General features: G+C 48.3%; 1 protein-coding gene across 3 annotated transcripts in view; it reads left to right on the top strand.

Annotated features, from left to right (window-relative positions):
- MRPS18A (mitochondrial ribosomal protein S18A) overlaps window positions 1–17,061 on the top strand; it is a 48,768-nt gene that overhangs the window by 13,451 nt on the left and 18,256 nt on the right. For 2 of the 3 annotated variants that reach the window (XM_050950056.1, XM_050950057.1), the window contains exons 4-5: window positions 2,669–2,792; window positions 5,383–5,449. In XM_050950056.1, coding sequence (XP_050806013.1) covers window positions 2,669–2,792; window positions 5,383–5,449 — 191 coding nt within the window. Of the gene's footprint in view, window positions 1–2,668; window positions 2,793–5,382; window positions 5,450–16,215; window positions 16,918–17,061 lie in introns of those variants that run through there. The other variant, XM_050950054.1, reaches the window with a different exon arrangement.

Raw genomic sequence — 17,061 nt, forward strand, 5'->3', positions numbered from 1 at the left:
CATCTGGGTAAGGTTTCTGGGCGAGGCACCTAGCATGTTACACTTAGGACCCTTCCGAAGTCATCATAAGATTCTCGCCAATGTGCAGCACTTTAAGCCAAATGACCTTGAGCATAATTTGTAAGGCAGAAATGGGTGGGACATAGATGATTTCAATAAAGAAATAACTGTCACAAGAGAGGAGCTGATTGGTGCTGACAGCGTTGGGCTGGGTTAACATTGGGGCATGGACTCTCCTGACTGGCAGGACAATAGATAAAGAGCATCTATCTCCCCCTCCCCTTTTTTCTTTCTTTGCATGGAAACATTTGATACCGACCCTGTGACACCACAGGGTGTGGAGGTAATGTGAGAAAGCCCTTGGACCAAGCACACCCTGGGTGCAGGGGTGTCCCACACTTAGAACATGCCACGTGCAAATACTGGAACAGCCTAAAAATTACTATTAACTCTCTCCTCTCTCCTACCCCTCCCTCCTCCCCCCCCCCCACACACATATAAAGGAACGATAAAACAGGCTACTTAGAGCAGTTAGGAAAGTTTTCACACCCTGGGCATTTGGAGCTGCACCCTTCTTCTCCGTTATGGACGCAAGGTCTTTCAGTATTGGGTGGTGGAGCCGAGTCATTGGCAACATAGAGAACTCGATGGCTGAAAGAGCTGGGAAAAGGGATGTGGCATCTCACCCTGGTTCAGTCGATGAAATCCAGCTCCCATCAGCAGTGGTCGAAAGTCATTGCCTTTGACAGATCTCAGTCCAATGTCCACCAATTGAGCTGACAGTAATTAGCCCTCTTGTCGTGGCCTCAGTGCCAAGGTCAGAGATTGACTGGGACATGGACACTGAGCTTTCCTTTTGTCCTTAGATGGTCTCTCTGGGTTAGCACCTAGGCTCTCTGGTAGGGATGTTGTCCCTGTTGTGTGGATAAATCATCAGTCCACAGAGTTATTGGTCAGGTCCCTTATATCAGCATTAAGTTGCCTAAACTTTTAATTTTAAAAGGGACTGGGTCTGAAAAAGAGGGTTAGAATGGAGCCAGAGAACAGGAACTGTAGATGAGGAGTCGTCAGTGGCAGGCACCTTGGATACTCTGGCACTAGTGCCTTTATGTAGTAGAGAAAGTGTGACTTAATAAAGCTCTAGACTCAGTTTCTGTTGACGTCAACAGGGCTTGAGAGGATCTAGCATGAGCAATAGCTCCCAGAACCAGTGCTACAGTCCGTTTATTTCAGAATCAAGTCTATCCAATACCATAGTGGTGGGTGTGGGATATAAACCTTGATAGCTAGATATCCTGGCTTTTGCATTGGCTCAGCCCATAGCAGAGGTCTAGTTTGCCTGCACCAGCAGATATGGGAGTGTGTATTGTGCTCTTCCACCTGGCCCTGATTTCTCTCAGGCTGGGCATAGGGAATGTCTGCTGACAGGTCTCTACCAGGCTGCAAGCCATATGTGCATGCTCTTTCCACCCAAAATATGGAAATGTTTACAGCAGCAGCAGAGAAATAAACTCCCAACTAGCTTGGTGAGTCTGGCAGTGGGAAACTTCCAGCAGATTGGGAAAAACAAGCCCGGCATTTCCGGTGGACCCATGGGATAACATGATATCAGCATGTGAAAGGGGTGTGTCTGCATTGGTCTGAGCGGTGTGCTAGCATTTGTTGTGCTGCGTGTGGAAATGGAAAGCATATCTCTGAATGCTGGGCTGTGCCCTTTGCACAGCTAATGGACCCCAGTGCAGCAGCTGCCGCTGCTGTGTCTAAAGCTCCGTCATCCCTGTTATGTGGTGTTACCAGATCCTGGAGATACACCACTTAAATTGTGTTTTATAAATAATGCCTTGCACTTCTGTACCTTTTAATCTGAAAGGTCAACAGCAGTGAAGTCTACAAAGATCTCTGAACCCTGGCTGAACACACAACCTGCTCTCAGTGCTCTCTGGTAACAAGACTTCCCTTCCTTGTCACTGCTCTAACAGTTCTCCTAATGTGCATGCAGCCAAAGGGCTGAAAGTTAGTTCTATTAGTTACAGTACAGTTCTCTTATGAAGCACTTACTCCTGACAAGATTTACTAGATTTTGGACTAATCCCCCTTTGCCCCCCACCCCAAAGGGACATGACAAAAGCTCCACCTTGGGAAATTGGATAAAGAATTGAGGAATAAACAGTAGAGGAAAATCCTGTGCTCAGTTTACAGGGGAAAACCCAGATGTGGCCTAACGTATGAGCGCAGATGTCTGTGTACACAGCTCCTGATGAGCTAAAGATCAGTTCTCCACTCCATCAGAAACATTGTGAAAAATATCTTCCTGCATGTTTTGTAAAACTGTATCTTTGTATATCTGGATGTTCGACAGATTATATTAGATACATAGTCTGAAAACGGCAGTGAATGGTGAGATGGCAAAAATGGATGATGACACAATGATTTACATTAATTAATCTATAAAAGACTCTGAACTTCAGAGGACCTAACAAAGCTAAGCCAATAGGCTACACAATGGCAGGTGAAATTCGTTGCTGACAAAATCCCAGATAATATACACCGGAAGGAATAATTTTGAACTTCTCATACGTAGCACTGGGGCAGTATCAGCACCTAAGAACTACAGCCATTGGTGCAGCTCTGGCACTGATCATTCTGCCTTCTTCCCTTGCTTCCCTAGGATGTCTTATTGCTGAGTCAGTTCATCCGTTCTGATGGAGGGATGCTGCCCCGTAGGATCACAGGTCTTTGTCTGGAGGAGCATAAGAAAGTTGCAGTGTGCGTACAAATGGCTCACCGAGCAGGTAACGAGTCCTATCTGGGAACAAGCCCCAGACCCCTTTATTTAGTAGTAACCACTTTGGGGAGGGAACATACCTTCCTCCCTTCCCACCACCACAACCTCCGGAGTTACTAAGCTGCCAGTGGGCTCGTATTGTTTTGGGACCCCTTATTACCAAGTGCCCAGAGCCCTTTCAACCAGCCTCCAAAAGGGTGATGAAACGCTACCCAGTGGCCCTAAAGAATTTTGAGCCTTCTTCCTTCCACCTAAACCATGAGCCATTAGTACTCACAGCAGTATAAGAAAAATCCAAGTCCGTGAAAGGAACTCCTGATGACAAAGAGCCCAAAACATTGGATCTGTTCAGGCAAAAAGCCTGTTGTTGGCTTCACTGCAACTACATATGGCAAATTACCAGGCATAATTTGCCAAATACAATTTCCTGACTTGGAAGAGGATGATCCATTTTTGCCTAAATTGCTTCAAGACACTGAGAAAGAGCTGAAGGGAGGCCAGGAAGGCCAGACAGTTACCAGGAGAGCTCTGCAGGTGGCAGCCACAAAGGCCTTGGACATAGCCACAAGGTTGATGGCTACATTTGTGATCAGGAAACTAACCTCATGGCTATTTTCCTGGAGGGTACCAAGAGAGGTGTAGGATACCATTCAGGATCTCCCATTCAAGGAAATGGAGCTCTTCAGTTCAAAGACTAGGCTCTACCTCCCTAAAGGAAGCAGACCACCCTCAGATGCCAGAGGATTTACACACCATACACCAGTAGGAATTCCTACAAATATCAACCCCAACGAAGGCAATGGGCTTACCTTTACTCCCACAGTAGACAACCGGACTTCCAACAATAGAAATGTTCACAGTACCTGTGGAGGTGCCCTTTATCTGCCTCCTCCATCACCTACTGCTCCTCATCACTCCAATAGCAAATTTGATGGGAATGTCATGGGCCACATAAGAATCGATCAGGTGCTAGCAACTACCTTCAGGACCCAGCTTGCCCCACTTCGTTGGTCTTGGTCTGATATCATCTTGAACAAATGGGTGCTGGGAACTATATCCATGATTATCCCACTCATTTCCCCATCCCTCCTCAGGGACTCATCTCATGAGAGCCTTTTACAGAAAGAAGTGGCCTTGTTGCTTTATCTAGGAGCCATAGAAGAAGTTCCACAGGAGTACAGGGGTAGAGGCTTCTACCTGCAGTTAATCTTTATCCCAAAGAGGGAAGGGATGTCTGATCTTTGTCCTAGACCTGAAGAGACTGAACAAATACATGTGCTGTCTCAGATTCAGGATGGTAACGCTTGCCTCCATCACTGGCTGCTGTACCTTTCCCACTGAATATCAAGACTCACTCCACCAGATTTTAAATGATTTGTTTTGCCTGCTTCAGATATGTGCCAATGTCAGAGATCTCATGTAGAGTAACCCACTGACTTTTGTCAAGCGCTGTGCCTTGGACTTAGCTGCTAAGTCAGATGCCACGTTCAGGAGAGCAGCACTCCAATCGTTGCAGGTGGAATTCCATGGAGGCAGTGTTGCCTAGTCAATACAGTAACAAAGTAGGATTCAGGAAGCCTGGGTTCTGTTCCCACTGGCATGCTGGGTGACCTTGGGCAAGTTGTGTCACCTCTCTGTGCTTCAGTTCCCTCTTCTGTAAATGAGGAAAAGCCCTTTTGTAAAGCACTGTGAAATCTACTGATGAAATGCTATACGTATATATATTTTATTTCGACTATCCATAGGAGATACTTCTTGCCTGCAGTGGGCTCCACATTGACACGTTCTTGAAAAGAGAGTGGTTATTTACCCTGCAGTTATTGTGGTTCTTTGAGATGATGTAGCCAGCGTGGGTCCCACAGCTGCCCCTCCGAGCCTGCTCTTAGGAGTTCTCAGCTACTGTGGGCTTTGAATTCCAAGGGAACTGAACATGTAGTCAGAGGCATCCAGTAAGTAACTGTTCCTTCATGTCTCAGTGATCTCTGACGTGGAACAAAGCAACAATTTATGCATAGCAGCATGCCACAAGTGTTCAGGATAGGAAGTGAATGTAATGTTTGGCATATAGCCCCACTCATCCAAGGATTTCAAATTAATGTACGGAGATAGGGAAGTGACTTGCCCAAGGTCACAGAGCAAGGTGTCAGTCAGGAATGGATCCCAGGTGCCCTAAGTGTTTCCTTGCTCTAGCCATTATGCCTGCTCTCCCATGCTATATTCAAATTAAAATGCAGAGAGAATTCAAAGAGGCAGATTGTAATCCTTCAGCTAGAATTTGGCTAGATGTCGGTGCCCTCACTCTGATAAACAGCACCGTGGGATATTTAGTGACCATAAGTGGTCAGCTCTTCAGTTATATGTTTCATTTCAAATGCAGCACTGTGCCCCTGCCTGTATTAGGATATTGGTTCAATACTGACTCGGCGGGAAGAATGCCCCTTCCATTATAGCCCTTTGGGCTCTCTCTAGCGATCTCCTATCCAAATACTGACCAGGCTGCTTAGCTTATGAGTTGTAATGGGATCTCAGAGTGGTATAACTGTAGCTATTAGCAAGGGAACAATGCAAAAATTCAAATCTTTCCTTTCCCATTTCAGGTTTGCTGCCAAACCACAGGCCGCTGCTTCCTGAAGGGCATGTTTCCAAGAAACCCAAGCTCAACAGGTGAACAGTTTTTTCTTGCCTTTAAGGGGAGTGGAGATGGGAGGGCATTTCTGCCTCCAAACAAGGCTAAGGCAGTGAAGTCAGCCTGGATTCAGGACCTATAATGAGTGAGGCTCTGTCACTATGCTCTGGCCTGCCAATACTTCAGGGTGCTCCACAACTAACCATACCTGATCCAAACCTCCACACAGAGTTGAGAAACTGCTGTACACATGAGATATATTCTCCTTCCCTCAAACCGGCTTCCCCCTAATTGGCAATAGTGCAGGGAGGATACTGCAGTGAGGACTGCTGGTACAAATCTCTCAGCTAGACAGGATGCAGAGAAGCCCATGATGGGCAATAGCAGTGGGTGGCAGAGGGCAGGCAAAAGGAGCTTCTTACAGGCATGCTGCACTCTTTGTCCTTTTCCCGTTTTCCCCTTTTGCCTGTAGTTTGCCCTTCACCCTCAGCTTGCCCTTCCTGTGTAACAAGCTCTCTTTCCCTCCTCCTTCCCCCCTCACTATCCCCCCCCCCCCCCCCGCCTGTGCAGCCCCCTGGCCTTTGATGGGAGAACTGAAAACCCTCTGTGCCTCCCTCACTGTTGGGAGGTGCTAATCCCGTTTATGACCTCACACTCTGTTTCCATGGAGATGTCAAAGCGGTTTATGAACCTTCATTAGAGAGTTGTGGGGTTACCAGAGGCCATGGGCCTGTTGCTGGGAGAGTTTAGACTCCAAATCTCAGGGTGGCTTGAGACTCCTGGGATTTGGGCCTGGCTTTCTAGCTGAGACTTGGTGGGCAGCTCTTTGGGGTTTGCCAGGCCACTGGAGGTGTGCCTATACTGCAGTTAAAAAACCCCAGCTGGCCCATGACAGCTGACTTGGGCTAAGGGGCTGTTTCATTGCGGTGTAGACATTCAGGCTTGGGCTGGAGCCCGGCGCTAAGAGCCTGCGAGGTGGGAGGGTCCCAGAGCTCGGGCTGCAGCCCAAGCCCATATGTCTATACCGCAATTAAACAGCCTCGCAGCCCAAGTCCCACGAGCCTGAGTCAGCTGGCACGGGCCAGCTGCGGGTGTCTAATTGCTGTGTAGACATACCCACGCTGTGCTGTCAGCAGGGATCAGATTGTGTGCATACAGTCAGGGTCTCCACAGTGGAAGACTGTATAGAATATGGCCCTCAGATATTGGGCTCTGAAATACCTCACATTTCCATATCTTAAACCTCTTCGAGATTATTTATTAATTGTGCATATCCAGCACATCTGGGATAAAGTGCAGCAATTTCAACCAAGGCTCCAGGGCTAGCACCCTGACTTCTACTGATTATGCTGTGGGCTCTTCAAATGGGTACCTCCATATACATCTGGCAGCACAGCACCCCTGAGAACTAAGGTTGGGACTTGGTATCTGAGTGCTCCCTATTGGATCACTGTCGCCTCGCTCTGCAGTGGGAGGAGAAAGGTATCAGAGCTGGGGCTGGGATTGAGTTAGGGAAGGGAAGGCAGGGAGAGCTGGGGCAGGCAGGGAGTTGAGAAGAGCTGGCAGTTTGTGAAGGAGGCAGGATTGGGGTTGAGAGATCAGGCTGGAGATTGGGGAAGATGAGGATGAAGCTGAGGGAGGCAGGCTAGGAGCTGGGGGACTGCAATGAGGGCATTTCAGGAATGCTGCTTAGATATTGTCTCTTCTAACTGCTGGAGGTAAAAAGCTCTGCATTTTTGGAGTCTTGCCATATCTCGGCTGCTGCAGCGCTGTGAGAGCTTTGGCCACGTGCCTACCCCCACCTGTGCCTCCCACATCACTCTCTGGAACAGCAGCCAGCGCTGCACAGGGCAAAAGACTTTAACCGCTTCCTTCCTCCTGCCCAAATGGCCACCTCCCTTTCCCTTCATGGTACACAGCAGTGTCAAAAGATGGGCTGGTGGTTAAGACACTGGCCTGGGACTTGGGAGACCTGGGTTTAGTTCCAGGCTCAAGCACGGGCTCCCTGCCTGACTTTGGACAACTCATTTAATTTCTCTGCCTTGATTTCCCCCCGTCTGTGAAGTTCCTCAAATATCCACAAGTATGTGGGTTGTGCTCAGATCCTGTGGCGATGGGGGACCTAAGATCCTGTCCATAGTGAGTTAGGTGCCTGGGACCTTTGAGTAAACTCAGCCACCTCCATTCAGTGCAGTGAGAGTTGAGGAGCCTTTACCAGTTTCCCCACAAAGCCTTTGAGGTATAACATTAGGACCCCTCAGGTCAGCTGACTTGTCACTTTGCTGTCTTTGAGCCGATTGGGTTTCAAAGTGCCAGCCTGGGGAGGGGTCAGTTGTGCTTTGAGAGGGGCCTGAGACTGGGTGGAGGGAGGCTGTGCACTGAGAGGCAGAGCAGAAGGGTCTGGCCTCTCCCAGCCGACACTGTCTCACACAGCTCAGTGGTGTATTTATCAGTTCCCCTAGAGCAGTAGCCCCTACTCCCGTCTTCCCCTGAGGGGACTGCTGAGTTGAGTGCTCTGGTCCTTGCTAGCACAGCCTCCTGGCCTCTCCAGGTACCTCCCTACTTGAATGAGATCCTTAGTTCCCTTTGGCATTGCTGCTATAGCCTTGGAGACATCCATGGGGATTCGCTGAGGGTATCCTTGCAAAAAGTTTCTACAGAGACCCCAACAGGAGCTGCCGTGACACCAGACAACTTCTCTGTCCATTTATTAAAGCCCTGCAGTTCTTCTTCCAAGGCGAGGGGGACAAGTGAACAAGTTCCAGGGATCTTAAAACCAGCCTAGGTAGCCACTGAACTCAACTAGCTCTTCCTGTAGTGCTGGCTATGTCTCTCTTCCCCCACACTACTGTGTGAACAGTGTTAAAAACAACATTCTCCCTGCCTGTCACTGCTGCAGCATATTGACTCTGCTATTGAAATGCTATCAGCTGGGCCTGGCTGGCCTCTTAGCAGTACATGGGACAGGCAGGAAGGCAAAGCGCCTTGCATTACTCTGCAGTGACCTCTCTCTCTGGCTAAAGGGGCATCACTTCATGAGCTCTGTAGAGTGTCTTTCTGGTCTTTAGCTGAAGGAAGATGGCAGGTGGGTGGGACGTGGAAGATATGAGGAAGTAAAGCCAAGAGGAAGGGAGATGAGGAGTGATGTGGTTTCTGGGGGTACCAGAGCTGCAGACTTTGGGAGAAGAGCAGCTTGCTCAGATGCCTAGCAATGTCAAGCTCTCTGATTCTCATCCCCTTCCCACCACAGGGTTGCCCTGTTGCAGGTTGTTTCCCCTCACCCCCCTGCCCCTGTACCACACATCTCTGTCTCAGGAACTTGCATTGGCCTCTTCTTTTCACATGGTAGTTCCTTCTCGGAATCTCCTGAACAGGAGGCAGGATGATAGGGATGGAGAGCATTGTGGTTCTGTGAAGAGTAAAGTCTCGTCTCCATGTGGCGGTTAGAGCAGGGATCAGGAACCTTTGGCATGCGGCCCATCAGGGAAATGCGCTGGTGTGCCAGGATGGTTTGTTTACCTGCAGCGTCCGCAGGTTCGGCCGATCACAGCTCCCACTGGCTACAGTTCACCGTTCCAGGCCAATGGGGGCTGCGGGAGATGGCGCAGGCTGAGGGATGTGCTGGCTGCTGCTTCCCATGGGCCCCATTGGCCTGGAACGGTGAACCACGGCCAGTGGGAGCTGCGATCGGCTGAAACTGCAGACGCTGTCAACAAACCGTCTCAGTCTGCCAGCGGATTTCCCTGATGGGCCGCGTGCCAAAGGTTGCCGATCCCTGGGTTAGAGGTTTGCTCCAAGCTGAGGGACAGTGTGTGTCTGTTATTATCTTATCTGCAGTTATATATGCTCACCCTCCTCTGCTCCTGAAATTCCTTTCCTCGCTCCCCTGTGCGGAAAGATAAGCAGCCCATTCAGCCACCTCTTGTCCTGTCTGGCTCTTTGCCCTAGCTGTAGAAACGTCCCACTGCAGGCATGGCCAACCTGTGGTTCTGGAAGTTAATATGCGGCTCCTTGTATAGGCACCGACTCCGGGGCTGGAACTACAGGCACTAACTTTCCAATGTGCTGGGGGGTGCTCAGTGGTCAACCCCTGGCTCTGCCACAGACCCTGCTCCTACTCCAACCCTTCCCGCCCCCTCCCCTGCGTCTGCTGTGCCCTCGCTCCTCCCCCAGAGCCTCCTGCACGCCACAAAACAGCTGATCGGGAGGGACGGGGGAGCTGGTGCGGGGCTGCTGATGTATTACTGTGGCTCTTTGGCAATGCACATTGGTAAATTCTGGCTCCTTCTCAGGCTCAGGTTGGCCACCTCTGTCCCACTGTCTCTTTTTGAGAGAGCTGGGAAGAGACTGTCTAGCTCTGGACATGGCCACCAGAGAGCTCCATAAGAGGGTGTCAGGGAGGATGACCTGGGCTCATGTATGAGGAGGGGAAATGTTACCTTGAGCTGGATGTGAAGGTGTTCAGTGCTTTGAACCACTTCTCAAACAGCCAGTGTGGGACATTTTGAGGCTTAGACTGAGTAAGTGCTCTCATTGGCTACTGGAGTCACAGGACTGCTGCCTGAGATGACAAGGTTGGTGTTAGATTCCCATACACCCTCCCTAGGGTCAGAAGAGATTCACTGTTGGTAATGACCTGCCACGGGTAGGTCTACTAAGTCAAAAACCAGGCAACCTTGCTGATCAGTATAACAGTGGTTTCATTCCATCCCCATGGACCTTTCTGCTCCCTGAGTAGGAGTCACAGCCCAGCATCTTTGCTAAAGGTTGGACTGAGACTCTAAATCCTATTTCCAAGAGTTGAACTTAAGCTTCAGTGTGCGACTGGCAGGAATCAGGCAAATGGCTTCATTCAAGCGAAGCAGAGGAGGTTTAACGCATGGTTCCTTCCAGAGTCCCATCAGTGCTGCTCAGAGCAGCATCAGCTGGAGGTTTCTGCAGACCAGACCAATGCAAAGCTCCCTTGTTTCTCCCTCCCTCCCCTGAAGTGAGCTTCTACACTGAGGCCCTGGCCAGATGGCTCCATGGAGCCTCTCAAAGGGCTGTTCATCAGAGGACTTTCCCATGAAAAGCCATCTGCACAAATGTTCCCAACAGATAGTCTTTGTTCTTAAGGCATTTGCAGCTTCTTCCTTCCTTACCTGCTGAGATGGAGTGGAAGACCAGCTCTTGGGACCAGCTGAAGGGTTCCTGAGGCAACGAGCAAAGGACAGCTTATTGGGCAGTTGTCAGACTCTGGCTTCTCACAAACTAACTTTGGGGACTGCACAGCAGCAGCCCCTGAACTTTTCTTCTGCTTAAGGTCATCTCAGAAAGGATATTATGTCTCCCAACATGCTGTGCCCAAATTCCACTTGCCCTGTCAATTGAAGTGACCCTGTTTCTTAGCACAGGGTCTGCCTTCTGATCTCATCTGGGTGAAGGCTCCAGTGGTGCTTGCCAAGTGCCATTGTAAGGAATTCAGTCAAGCAAGATGACCTCTGTTGTAAGGTAATGGGAGTTGCTGCCCAGCCGCTGGCCTCTTGGCCCAGTGATTATAACTTGTGTGTTTAGCACCCAGCCACCTAGCTTGCCCTGTCCCTTTTGTCCCTCCATAAAATGTTTCACAAGTATGCTCCCTGCACGTACATGGTGCCGTGTCTCACATATCTGTTGTTCTTCAGGGAAACAAAAGCCCTGTTTCCTCTTGACTGTGAAGTGGTCCCATTATGTTACCTGATGTGTGAACCTCTCCTCACCGGTCCTTTCCCTGAAGCGTGATAAGAGTCCCTCCCTGATCTGAGCTCCTCTTTCCATCAGGTCACTTGCAGCATCCCCTTTGCCCGCTCAAGGTGCTCCCAGTAATGTGGCGGTGATGGCACTAACTGTTCCCATTCTTGCTGCCCACATTGTGTGTGGCAGAGCAAGCACTGAGGATTGGATCACTGGGAGATGGTGACCTGCACACCCTAGTTTGTTTTCAGTTACACACACTACTCTGCATAAGAAGGAGTCTGCATTCAGGATTGGGAGAGCCCACTGTGCTTTAACACTAAGAAGGTGTTTGAGAAGTGACAGTGGTAGAAGCAGGTCTAGTGCAAGTGTGTGATACCCCTACTCAGGCTGTGATAGCTTATGGTTAACAGCTGAGGCAGAGAGAGAAGGTCCCGGTCTAAGCTGCACTCTGTGGCCGTGATCTCCTCCCTGTTGTCCGGATACTGCCCAGGTGAGAGACCTCTCTCTGTATTTCTCATATCCTCTTTGCTTCCTGTTTGGTAGCTTCTTGATGCCATCTGTTAGCTGCTTTACCAGCTGAGGGCCCATTGTAGCAATACTGTTGTCGGGTATCCACATTTTGGTGGCCAGAGTGTAACAGGGTGTGTTAGCTGTTGTGCCCTTTGCCCCGCTTCATCGCATGTTGGAGTGATGCCTCTGCCCATAGAATCATGTTTGTAGAAAAGCCTTCAACTCCATCTCCTGGCAATGCAGAATTGTTCCCTACAGGGCACTTTCTAGTGCTTTGCCCAGTTTAGGGCTTCTGCTGCCTCCTAGAGATGATTCCACAGACTAAGGAGATGATCCCTCACTGTCAGGGATTGTTCCCTGATCTTCAGCCTGCATTTTTCTTTTCTTAATTTCATCACATTATACCTAGTTATGCCTTTGTTATGCTTTCACCTGGCATGTGCTGAGCAGTTACATGTTGCAGCAACAACATTTTTTAACAGCCAGCTCGAGAGTGAGATTTTTGTAAGGCTTTTCCAGTACCATGTGCAACTGCAGTCTGCATTCAGAAATTCCAGAGCCATGTGTGCAGGCCACACACACCAGAACAGTCTGGGAAGCTGTCATGAGCAGCTTCAGATCAAACCTCCCTCCCTGCTTTCAAGATTAGAAACCTCACTAATTTGGCTGCTTCCTTTCCAGTATATAAATTGTTAGAGGCCAAGTGTGGGAGATTGCTGTTCTGACCTCAATGGCCATTCCAGAGGCAGAGTCTGGAGTCACTTTTATGTGGAAGTTGCACTGGCTGCTCATTAGGTCGGGACCTAAATATTGGTTAAAGCAAAACTCCATGAAATCATCCCTTCCATAAACTAGTATGGGGATTACAGTTGTGACTGTAGGTCATAGCTTCTCAGGGCCTGCTCTCTGCCAGTGGGAGGTGCTGTGGATTATGGGGTAGAAGAGCTGGATTTGGAGAGCTCACTACTACTCCATTTCCACCTTCCTGCCAGAAGGAGGCATTATAAGGCTTGGAGTCAGAGTATTGGGTGCAGATAGCTCCCATCTTATTCTTCCCTAGTCTTAGTCCTTCTTTGTCTCTTGGAGAAAGGACAAATTGCCCTGTGTCATGTAAAAAGCAGATTACTTAGTAGCAACTGGCTGCTAAGCTCCTAGAAGGAAGTGTTACCTGGGATTAGTGTGTCTCCTGCAGACACTCCTTTCCACAATCTGGAAGCTGACTCCAGCTTCTTATTGTTATCGGCACTTAACTTACATGGCATGTGGCTTCTCACCTGCATTGAAAGCTTGTAGCCTTGTTCCCTATGTTCTGCGTAGACTATGAGTTCAACAACAAAGAACCAGAGCAGCCTCAGGTGAGTGGAAGCTAAGAGACATCCTGGGAAGGGGACGTGGCAAGGAGGAAGCAGCCCTGCCAGCACTTTGATAGAGTGTTTCCTGCACAGGCTCAAGCCCTCTGCTCTTAATCCAAACAAGCGCCAGATTGAAAAAGTTCAGTCAGGGTTCAGAAGTTCAGCCTTGAGCTGCACCGGGATGGCTCCTGCTTGAGCTGCACACAGGGCCGCAGCTGCCCCATGTGCAAGTCATTTCCCTCACCCTAGCCCACTCCTTAGTGTTAAGCAGCAGTGTCTGGATAACGGAACTTGTAGGCATGTCCCGCTCACAGACTGAACCCTGGAACCCGACTTCCCTGCGCCATCGCAATTTGGGATGGCCCAGGGTGCTCCAAAGACCACAGGTTACCAACTGCAGCTGTTTTCGTACTTCTCATTCTTGCCAGACACCCAACAGGGTGGAAACTAGCTTTGCATGCTGCTCAGTCCCACCACACATTGTTACATAGTGGTCATTGTGACGTGGGGCTACCCGCACACACCTCTCCCAAACCTCTTTCCCCAGGACTGGTAGTCGTGGCCCCCTTTGGCACTCGTGTGGCTAAAAGTTTGTGACTACTCTGAGAATGCAGAATGTTTTGTCCATCCACACTCCAAGTCATGTCAGGCTCTAAGCTCTGCCCTGGCAGCACTGATGTAGTTAAGAAAATGCAACCATGTGGAGTGTAGGGGAAAGCAAAGACTCTCCCTACAATGGACCCTAGTGCTTGCATACAGTGGTAATGGGAAATAAGAAAACTTGAGTGGAATGGGATGCACAAATTATCAAACCAAGCACTGTGCTCAGAAACCAGAATTAGCCTGAAAACTCCAGGTGCTGGACAGGTTCCATGGCCTTTCCCCTCTGTGTTCCTACCTGATCGAAAATGAGGGCATTATAGCATCGAAGAGTGGGAACAGGGGGTTAGGCAGAGAGTAGGAAAGGTGCTTTGCGGCAAAGTGGCTGCTCACGGGCCTCAGGGCATTGCTTGCTTTTTGCCATTGCAGGATCATCAGAGTAAAAAGCAGCAAGCAAAATAGGTCAAAATTGAGTTTTGGACAAAGCAAGCTTTAGAAACAGTAAAAGCAAACTATGCTCCAAGAAGGGAGAGCGTCCAAATGTCTGTTTCAGCTAACAGTGAAAAGCCCCAGCCTGCTGTCCTCAAAGGAAGCCAAAGGGCTGGATTAGACCTGCTCAAAGGAGAAATAACAAAAGCTCTAAAATCAGGCCATTACTAAATCCTTTTTTCCTATGCCCATTTGGGATGTGCGCTTCCAGCGCCCACGTGAAAACAGGGATTTCTTAAAGCCACCGGCTGTCTAAACGTGCACACAGCATTGATGTATATCTCTGACATTAACTATGCTTCCCTCTTCTAGTGAGATCATTTGTTATCACGGGAGCTCTTTCCCGTAAGTGGATGGTCACGTGATCAAAACTGCACTTGGCACATTGTGATGCATTGAAACAATTTTGGATTTTCCTCCTCTTTCCCGATAACTTAAGTTCCACTTCATCAGAGCTTACTGTAGGTGGATGGCTGCAGTTCAGATGAAATGTAAAAATAAGGACTTGTCCCTTTGTGCTCATTAAAGATCCCGTAGAACTTCTCCCAAAAGAAATAGCTTTAACCCAGTTTCTGGCCAAATTCCAAATTGGTAATTGCTTTTGGTAGCTCTAAATCCTGCCTGCATTTTCAGTTGAATATGGGAGTCTCCTTGACTTCCTGTCCTAAAGGCTCCACTAATGCACCAGTATAAGATTAACCATAGAAAGGGACTAATCCAGTATATGCAAATGAGAACAAGTGAGTTGATTCTGTGATGTGCAACTCTCCCTTCCATTCTCACTCCCTTCTTGTCTCCTCTGTACATGTTCATGTCTGCTCTAGTTGTAAGCGCCTCCACCGAAAGCCTAAATCTCTTTATTTGCCTGTAAAGCAGCTGAGAGGCAACTTTGTTTCAGTAGCAGAGATCTTTAAACATAATTTGTTTGTAAAGTTCTTTGGGAACCTTGAGGAAGAAAAGTGCTGGCAAAATGTGTGCTATTTTCATGTAGTCCATAACCACCCAGCACTGTGAGATTTATTTTACAGTTCCCAAGCATGTAGTAAATGCCTTGCTATACATATAGGTTGCACATGGCCTCTGCCCAAAGCACTTAACATATAAATTCAAATAAGAGGCAAACAAATAAGAGGCAACAAAACTTTTTTTTTGGGTAGGGTGGGGGAGAAGAGAAACAGATTGGAGTCACACTGAGATCACATGATTACTCAGCAGAGAGCGGCAAACAACATTGTAGGGCAAAAAGCTTACCCGTCTGTTCCAAATTGTAATTTGTCCAAGAATGGTTTACATTAGAGTTTTGCTTCAGATCATACCTGACAAAACATATTTCTTCAAGGACTTCTGTTCCCTCCCTACTAGTAGCGAAAAATTTGAAGGGCAACAAAATTCCAGGCCTCCCAGACATTGAATTAGATCCCTGCTAGCTGACACTGGGCATGAAATTCCATCTTGTGTATAAGATGTAAAGTTCAAATTGTAAAAATTCAGTTTAGTCCGTTAAATGGCTAGGAGTTGCTCTTGCGATATATTTGCAGTTGTAATTCCACTCCCAGCGCTTTTTGCATTGCAAGTTCTGGTTTCCTGCACCAGCAAGTTGGAACAGTTATACAGGCACATCACAACAAATGTATGTGTATAAATTAATTGGCCAGAATCCCAGGAGAAATCGCTGCCTACCTAATGAAAGTCTCCTAATGAAATGGAGACTTTCAGCTGAGTTGGGCCTGCCTTATTCAGGCTGGCTATGGAGTTGGTGTCTTCCCAATGAGATGGAACAGGGGGGGATGAATTTAGAGTTGGTTTTTGATACTAAAGGAACTGGATGCTCAAACTTAGCCAAACAAGATCAGATGGACAATTTGCCAGGAGCCTGCACCTAATTTACACAGAATGGAGCTCATGGCAGTTTCCATTGTCTTCTATACAGAGGTACATCCTATGAGTCCCAGGATGCAGTGCTCCCTTTCAGTGATCCTTCCTGATCCAATGGGGAGCTTTGCTTACTGGGCTCTCTGGTGTTCATAGTCCTTGCCTCTATATTAAAAAGGAGGCAGTGGTCACCCCAGCTTTAGCCAAAGCCTTTTCTCAATTATCGGTCTCAAATTTGAGGTGCTTTTCTGCTTCTGTTTTTACAGGTATCTTACCCGCTGGTCAGTCAGATCTGCTAAGCCTATCTGGAAGAGGGGCCCTAAGTGGTGCAGAATCCCCTTTCGTGTTGGACATCCCTTGCTGATGAATAACATCAACTATGGGCAGAGGCCTGTTTATTTAAATCACTGAGGCACAGTGGAACTTGCATAACTAATGGGTCACAGCTCTTCAGGCAACACCCTGATTCCAAGCATCTCTCCTTTTAGCATTCTGCATTGTCTCCAGTGAGCAAGCAACCATCTGCTTCTCTGGGGCATGCAGGATTCGTAATCATTGCCTTCCTGTGCAAGTAGAACAAGGGCTGACATTTGACTATATTTTAAAAGCAGGAAAGGATCGGATCATTGGTTCATGTCGACCCAAGAGGGTTTTTGCAGCAGGAAGCTTTAGAAGGAGAATACCTCTCAGATCTGATCTGTCACTGGCCCAAGCCCTAGAACCTTTGACTCTGAAGAAAAGTTCTCTGCTCCCTACTACCTCATCAGGAGTGATGGAAATTGTGTTAATCACACAAGTGGAATACTTTTGTAATCTGTAATGACCTTAGTTTGAGGCAGAAAACACATGACAGTGGCTGGCAGGCATTTGGCATGATGATTGTGTCTCACTATATGCCTGTTAGGATTACTTACTGGCTCCCTGTAACTCTTGTGCCTGACAAATACAAAACACATTGACACCCTTAATGACTTGGTCTGTTTTCTTCTCCTTCCATGTAAACTTGCTGAGAGTTGTCAAACTTGGCAAGGTTGCAGCTGCTGCATAGAACAGTGTGCGGTCAGGGCTTGTACTGCATTGTCTGTCCTGTAGCTCTGTTCCTGTACCATTCA

This window comes from Gopherus flavomarginatus, chromosome 4 (genome assembly GCF_025201925.1).
Source record: "Gopherus flavomarginatus isolate rGopFla2 chromosome 4, rGopFla2.mat.asm, whole genome shotgun sequence".
In the NCBI taxonomy this organism is placed as follows: domain Eukaryota; kingdom Metazoa; phylum Chordata; order Testudines; family Testudinidae; genus Gopherus; species Gopherus flavomarginatus.